Raw genomic sequence first — 8,075 nt, forward strand, 5'->3', positions numbered from 1 at the left:
CCATTTTAGCAGTACAAAAACCAATAATTATTCCCAAAATTATCATTTTGGTGGATAATTTGTTTTTTTCCCATATTTATACCAAAATATTGTTAAGGTAATTTTTGTATATTTTTTACAAATTTATTTGGTATTTTAAAAGCTAAATTGCATATAGTTGCAATTTTAGCCTATTTTAATATTAATAGCATTTTATAATTATAAATTTGGTTCCAATATTTGTAATTTAATATTTATATATTATATACTGATTCAGTGCTTTTAATTTAATTTCAGAATCATTTTTACTATTTTTGATAAAATAAAAAGGGAAAAACTGGCTGTTTAGTATATAGCCCCAATTTATTTCAATTATAGCCAAATTGACCCCTCCAATTGACCCAATCCTAAACTCCCAATTAGACCAGCCCAATCTCAATTGTAACCCGACCCCCCGACCCAACCAATTAACCCGCCTAGCCTTTTCTTTTAATCCAGGCCGTTGATCGTTTTGATCAACGGCCACGATCATCCCTTGCCTTTTTAATTCACCTAACCCTACCCTAATTCCCTCATTTCCATATCTCAGCCGCCTTCAAACACTCTCCTCTCCCAAAACTCTCTCGAAGGTTCCTCGGAACCCTAGTCATCTTCTGCCCTTTTCAACCGCACTTTCACCGGAATCTATGGCTTCTCAGGCCATGGATGGCCTATACTAACCCCCCCTCCACCTCTAAGCCCTGGGTTGTCGAAGTTTCGAGGTCTGACCTCGATGGTGTTCTTTCAAATCTTCTCAGATCCATGGCTTTGAGGCCTCTCTGTCCTCGCTCCGGCGTATCCAAGCATCAGGAGCCTATTCAGACCTTTCCGACTCACGATCGGACTTTCTTCCAAGCCTTTCTCATTTCTAGGGTTTCTCTGAAACCCTAAGCTATTCGAGGTTTTCTCTGTTTGTTTCCTTAGATCTATGCTATATCTGTGTTCTACTGGAGTTTTAAAACGTTTTCCCCAATCTTTTCTTTTAAAATTTGTTTCTCTTCGATTAAGGGTTTCTGAAAAAGTTTTAAAACGTTTTCTGACTCCTCTTTTTCTTTTCTTTGTGTGAATCTGTCTATGCTATATTTTTATGTTCTCTTTTCTACCTCGCATGCCCTTCTCCTATGTTCTTATGTTTGCCTTATTATGCGTATTCTTCTATTGTGCTCCGTTCTTTCTTCTACTGGTTTCTATATCATGCTTTCACACGTTTATCTTATGTGTTCGTTTACCCCTATGTTCCTTTACTGTATTTTCTACTAAGCTCTTAGTTCTTTATTTGCCTTCATCTGGACTTTGTTTGAGTTCTTTCTAAGCATGTTTCATCTACTATTTCCTTTAGTTTATACTACCTCTTTGTCTTCTAAACTTGTTTAAGTTCCAAGCTTTTCTTAAAACATGTTCTTTATGCTTTAAATCAGTTTCTTCACTCTATTTGTTTCGAACCTGCTATTTTACCTATGTGTTTTCTCATGAGTCTCTGAAAGTGACCTCTGAGCCTGTTTCAGTTATTTGTCTTCTCGTCTCTGCATCCGATTCGAGTTGAAAACCCTAGGGTTTGGGGTTTTTGGAGAGTTTGATCTTGTGTGTGGACTAGGGTTTTATTATGGAGGCCTGTCTGAGCCTTTTTAACTGTTATGTATTTCCCATATCTGCTTTATTAGAATTTTATCCTTTTAAACTCTGAAAAGCCCCAAATCTCCCTCCCCTTTTAGGACTAGTAGTCCCAAATGCCTCCGGGACTGATATGATTGGGACGGGTAACAGCATGCAATAAGTAACAAGACTATTCCGCGCTTTAATGCCTTAACGGGGTGGGAAAGGGTAGATATGGATATGATGACCACGCGATAACACCACGTGTATAAGCGGTTACCGGGTGTTGTGTGGGGTGATCCATATTATTTATAACCTAGGACCCCCCTTCCCTTTACTTGTTTAATCTTTCAGAATTTTTTTTTTTTAAAAAAAAAAATAAACTGCTCAATTTTCAGCTTCTTTAACTTTTCTTTTACTTCAATTACTTGCATCAATTACGTAAAAACCTTCCTTTTACTTGTTTATTTTCAGAACTTTAAAATTGCTTTCTTCCCAATTTTCAGTTTCTTTAACTTCTTTTGCTTTAGTTGCTTGCAACCGTTATGTGAAAACTATCTCGTATTTGTAATTCCTGCTTGTTCACTTGTCATTTTCACTTAAAGTCACAATTGTAGCATGGCCGGGAACCACACTAGTGGATCTTGAGGGGTGCCTAACACCTTCCCCTCGAGATAATTTCAAGCCCTTACCCAATCTCTGGTTTTTCTAAATCAAATTTCTTTAGTGTCCTAATGCACTTAATCATTAGGTGGCGACTCTTCAACTGCAAACCCAATTCCCAAAAGGAAATGAGTTGTCCGCCCAAATGTCATAAACCCGATTTCGCGAGAGAAAGGGGGCATCGACAGATCCTTTATCTTAAACCGAGCATCTAAGAAGTCTTTCAAATCATTCAACTCAGACACATCATCCCCAGCCAACAGTATGTCATCCACATAAACTGCTACCACAGTGAGATGAGGTCCATTCAATTTTCTGAATAAGGAATAATCATTCAAGCTAGGCTGAAAACCCTTAGATTGAAGAGCAGAAGAAAGCTTAGCATACCATTGCCTTGAGGCTTGTCTAAGGCCATAAAGGGACTTATTTAATTTGTAAGCTAATGAAGAAACAGGAACAGAAGTAGGGGTAGAAACAGTCAAGCCTTGAGGGATTTTCATGAATACCTCTTCATCCAAATCACCATGAAGGAAAGCATTGTTGACATCAAGTTGGTACACTACCCAATTTCTTTTAATGACTACAGATAGGAGACATTTAATAGTTGTCAATTTAACTACAGTAGAGAAAGTTTCAGTGAAGTCTACCCCTTTTAGCTGATTATCACCCCTAAATACCAACCTAGCTTTGTATCTTTCAACTGAACCATCAGCCCTCTGTTTTATCTTATACACCCATTTTCAAGGTATGGCTTTTTTATCAGGAGGTAAAGGAAGAATATCCCAAGTATTGTTGGCTTCCAAAGCTTGAAATTCTTTCATCATAGCCTCCTGCCAAGCAGGATTGGAGGCAGCTTGATAGTAAAATTGTGGTTCTTGCAAGCAAAGATTAGAGGGTGAAGGAACCTTAGAACTAGAGACAGAGGAACAAACATAGTCATCAAGGTAGGAAGGAGGATTGTGAGTTCTTAGAGACCCTCTCAAAACAGGAGAAAGAACATGGGAAGGAGAGGAAGGACCAATGGTACTACTAGGTAAAGAAGAAGGAGCAGAAGAGCTAGGAGGAGAAATAGGAGGAGAACCACTATTGCTAGGATGACTAACAGGAGTGGGAGAGGAAGAAGGGACTGAAGAAGTGGTAACAACAGAAGGAGGAAACAAATGAGTAGAATCAGGAGAAGAGTAAGGAAATACAGTTTCATGAAAAACAACATCCCTGGAGTGGAAAACACTGGAATTGGATAATGACAGTAGTTTATAACTCTTCTTGCCAGCTGTAACCAAGAAAAATAGATGGAATGGATCTTAATTTGAATTTGTCTCTATATGGTTTGGGGACTGCAACAAACCAGAGGCAATCAAATGTCCTAAAGTGGGTGACAGAAGGAGCAATACCATAAAGCAGCTCAAAAGGAGTTCTGTTATTTAACAAAGGTGAGGGAAATATATTTATGAGGTAAGTGGCAATCAAGATACACTCACCCCAATATTTAACACGGAGTTTGGACTGAAATAGAAGTGCCCTAGCAGTCTCAAGAAGGTGTTTATGTTTCCTCTCCATAACACCATTTTGTTGTGGTGTATGTGGACAGGAAGTTTGGTGTAGAATCCCATGAGCAGAGAAGAAGGACTGAGCTGCTGAGCTAGAACCCAGCTCAAAGGCATTATTAGACCTTACTACTTTGACCCAGGCATCAAACTGAGTTCTGATCATTAGCACAAAGGACTGTAACAAGGTGAAAACACTGCTTTTTGAAGATAGTAAAAGTGACCAGGTAGCTCTAGAGAAATCATCCACAATAGTCATAAAATATTTAAACCCATTATATGTTTGTGTGTGATAAGGTCCCCAAAGATCTATGTGTATTAATTAAAAAGGAGAAGTGGAGTGTATTTTACTGTCAGGAAATGGAAGTCTTTGTTGTCTAGCCATGGGGCAAATAGGACATAGGAATATTTGTTTCTTTGGCAATTTATCAGACAAGAACGGAATGGACTTCATTCTATTGAAAGGCATGTGTCCAAGCCTCAAATGCCAAGAATGGTCAAAAGACAACACATGAGATTGAATAGTAGAACAAACATCAGCATTCACAGATATAGAAGATGCAAGATCAGAAGTAGAACTACTGCTCTTATTCAAATCATGTAAAGTGGAGGCAGTAATGGTATTTACTAAGGGTGTTAAACGGGCCGGGTCAGCCCGGTTCCGGACCGGCCCAGACCGGTTAAAACCGAAACCGGCCCGGACCGGTTAAAGGGGGCTGGGTTGGGCTGGGTTAGGGGGATCGCGCGGTTTGCTCTGTTTAAGTTTGAAATACCGGTTACCCGGACCGGTCCAACCCGTTAAGTGAACAGTGATCGTGAATCGGTTAACCGGCCCGGCCCGGACCGGTATAATGGTAAAAAAAAAAATTTAATTTTTTTTTATATGGTCCAGATCTGACGGCTTGACGTATATAGGAGATTGAAGCAAACAACAAAAATATTTATGTTCAAGTAGATAATTGGATGCCCTTTAACGCCCTTTCTCCTCCTCAAAATTTGGTGGGAACATGATAGTTAATAGATTTAGGGAACAAAAGATTTATATATGCTATTCTTTTTTCTTGTATTTGGTTACCACAAAAAAAATTCAAGAACAAAAATGCTTTTCTCACTTATGAACGGAAATAATTTTCCTTACGGCTCTCCTAACTTTTTTAACTTTATATGTATTAATCATTAAGATTATCACTCATATATATTTATTAATCTGTAGTACTAAAATATTCATTAAAATACTCTTCTGTTTCGTTAATATTACTATCTATTTTTAGTATATATATTTTTCTCATACTTGCCATTCACCAATCAAATAATTTTTTTTATAAAAATAATTTTTATCATACCAAACAAACACGAATAAAGGGCAGCCGGTGCGGCAGTAGTGCAAATGTAAGTGCCAATACTTTATATTAATATAACTTACAATAGTTATACAAAGTACAAAAAAATAAAATAAAAAATACACTAAACCCGGCCCGGCCCGGCCCGACCCCCTCAACCCGTAACCCGTACGGTTTAATTTTTACCCGGATGAATTCGAACCCGTCAAACTCGATAATCCCCAACCCGTAACCGGCCCGGACCATAACCCGTACGAGTCCAAAATATCCCAACCCAGCCCGGCCTTGCCCACCCGTTTAACACCCTTAGTGTTTACAAATGAAGGATGAAAAGTAGACTCAGAAGTAACAAGGTTTGCAGGATTGAGAATGTAGAGTCCATTCTAAAGACTACCAAGAGCCACTGGCTTCTTCAGAGAAGGGCCGTGCAAAACACAAGCAATAGAGGAGAAATAAGCAAACAATTCAGCTGTAAAACTAGTTGAGCAAGAGAAATGAGATTATACTGAAAGGAAGGCACTAAGAGAACACGAGTTAGAGATATTTCAGAGGACAAGGTAAGAGTACCTGTACAAGTCACTTTTACCTTATAACCATTTGGTATAGTGACAAGATAAGGTAAGACTAGAGGTTTAATGTCAGTTAGAAAAGAAGAGTGTGGGGTCATGTGATGAGTTGCCCCTGAATCTATGATCCAAGGGCTATCCTCTACCCTAGAAAAATTGCAAGCAAGCATACCACAAGTTTTGAAATCAGGATTATCTATCAGACCTGCAAAATTAGCAGAACCAACAGAGATCTCTTGTGATGTCCCAGAAGCTCGAGAATGCAGAAGACTCGAAAATTGATCAAACTGTTCCTTGGTTATACTAGAATTCCCACCATCAGATTGAATTATCTTAGTATCACTAGTAGAGTTTTCAGGATGTCCAACAGGTGGTGTATCAGACACTTGAGCAAATGCTGCAGTCCGTTTGAACTTAGTCTGAAAACCAGGAGGATAGCCATGAAGCTTGTAGCATTTGTCAATCTGATGACCAGGATTCTTGCAATAACGACAAACAATATTGTTCTTTCTGGAAGAGTCGAAACTAGCTCTTTGAGAGTCAAAATTAACTCTTTGAGAATATGGCTTCTGAACACCAGCAGAGAAAGCAGTAGAATCAGAATTAAGAGATGACACATTGGATTGAACACTAGACTGGCTCTCATCATTAACAAGCATCGAATACACACTATCCACATCAGGTAGAGGTTTCATCATAGTATGTTTCTCCTAATAGTAGAATATGATTCGTTCAAACCCATTAGAAATTGATGAACCTTCCGTTCTTCATCTAACCTTTGGTAGGTCTCTTTGCATCCACAAACACAATCAGGATATGATACAGAGAAAGAAAGCTCATCCCAAAGCTTTTTAATTTTGTTAAAATATGATGAAATGCTTGATGAACCTTGGGTAATCGGGGATATTTCCTTACGAATCTGAAAAATCTTAATTCCACTAGCTTGACCAAATCTGCGCTCAATCTCCTTCCAAAGTTTCTCAGCACTTTCAGTGTACATCACAGTCTCCCTAATTTCCCTATCCAAACTATTCAGAATCCAAGCCACAACCATATCGTTACACCTAATCCATGGTTCGAGCAAAGGAGAGGTGGAATTAGGTCGTGCAACTTTCCCATTGATAAGGCCTAGTTTATTCTTGCATGAGAGTCCTAATAACATTCCTTGACGCCAACTTCCATACCCAGTGCCGTCAAAAGTTGTGGTCACCAAAATTGTACCAGGTGAATCAGAAGGAAGCAGATATAGTGGAGAGGAAGGCGTTACAGTAGAATTATCAGTTACACCAGAACTACTAGATATGTCTTCGACAGTCGAACTCATAAGAAAGGAAATTACAGGAGAATTTGATAGGAATCAAAATTAGGGTTTCAAATCAGGAGAAAAGGTACCAAATTTGCCTCAAAACTCTAAAGACCAAAAGCATTAACAGAAATCAAACCAGATATCATCCGCAAAAGTTCACCGAAGACTCAGAAACAGAAGATCGCCAGAAAAATTGAGAAGATCGCTGGAAAAGTTGAATCTCCTCCGAAATCAGAAATGCGAACAGCTCTGACAAAATCGTAAATCAAAATTCATCAATGTGCAACATATCCAACGCGATTAGCTCATCCCCTTGCTCTGATACCATGTTAACAAGTGAATTTGGAGAAAATTAACAGTGATGAGAAGATGAACGAACCCTAGGATATGTCGGTGCAGAGAGAGAGTTCAGAGAAAAATGTGAGGTATTTCATTACTCCAAAAATCTGTTCAGCTAATACATTGGGTCTCTCATATGTACATATTACACTTGGGCCTCTCACTTAGTGGGCCGAAATAAGAATATCATAATTACAGATGGGCTGGCCCATCTTGACTACTTAACACTACTAACTTCAGCTCCAACACTTTCTTGATAGCACATTATAATATATAACTAATATTAATTGTGCGAGTCACAAAATATAATTTTTCCATGTGTTTATACATTAGTAAGTTAGATCAACAGTTATATTTATTTTGGCATATCGATGTAGTAAAATGGTAAAAATTATTCAACATTTAATCATATTATGCATTCAAGGTTTTAGAATGGAGTTTTCTTTGGTGGGAAGTACTAAAATTTCACAACGAGGTTAATGTTTCCTGATTAGTCGGGCCACTAAAAAGATAATATATTTAAGGGGAGAAAGAAATTTCTTTAATTTGAATATTGGTTTAATTATTCTTAGATAACTTTCAACCATTCAACGCGATTTAATATGTTTTATAATCGTAACTTATTTGCCTGAGATTTACACCGAGTGATTTGTGCTCGCAAGAATTCTTTCTATCAAAAGTAATTATAAAAGCAAATTTCTCT

The 8,075-nt window shown here is 38.0% G+C and overlaps 1 protein-coding gene across 1 annotated transcript; it reads right to left on the reverse strand.

The window, feature by feature from the left end:
* Positions 1-5,544: 5,544 nt before the first annotated feature.
* On the reverse strand, positions 5,545-7,051 carry LOC109221526. The gene is made up of 3 exons (XM_019386006.1): positions 6,485-7,051; positions 5,729-6,437; positions 5,545-5,630 (listed from the first exon to the last, which is right to left on the reverse strand). The coding sequence occupies exons 1-3, from the start codon at positions 7,049-7,051 to the stop codon at positions 5,545-5,547; spliced, it is 1,362 nt and encodes a 453-aa protein (XP_019241551.1).
* Positions 7,052-8,075: the final 1,024 nt, after the last annotated feature.

This window comes from Nicotiana attenuata, unplaced genomic scaffold, assembly GCF_001879085.1.
Source record: "Nicotiana attenuata strain UT unplaced genomic scaffold, NIATTr2, whole genome shotgun sequence".
Lineage (NCBI taxonomy): Eukaryota > Viridiplantae > Streptophyta > Magnoliopsida > Solanales > Solanaceae > Nicotiana > Nicotiana attenuata.

Bases quoted from the DNA above. Each gene is read 5' to 3' on its own strand.
- LOC109221526 (XM_019386006.1), bottom strand. From the start codon at position 7,051: ATGAGTTCGACTGTCGAAGACATATCTAGTAGTTCTGGTGTAACTGAT. The intron at 6,438-6,484 runs GTTCATCAATTT...TTCTACTATTAG, and splicing joins GGTTAGATGAAGAACGGAAG to GAGAAACATACTATGATGAA. The intron at 5,631-5,728 runs GTACTCTTACCT...CTAGTTTTACAG, and splicing joins GGTAAAAGTGACTTGTACAG to CTGAATTGTTTGCTTATTTC.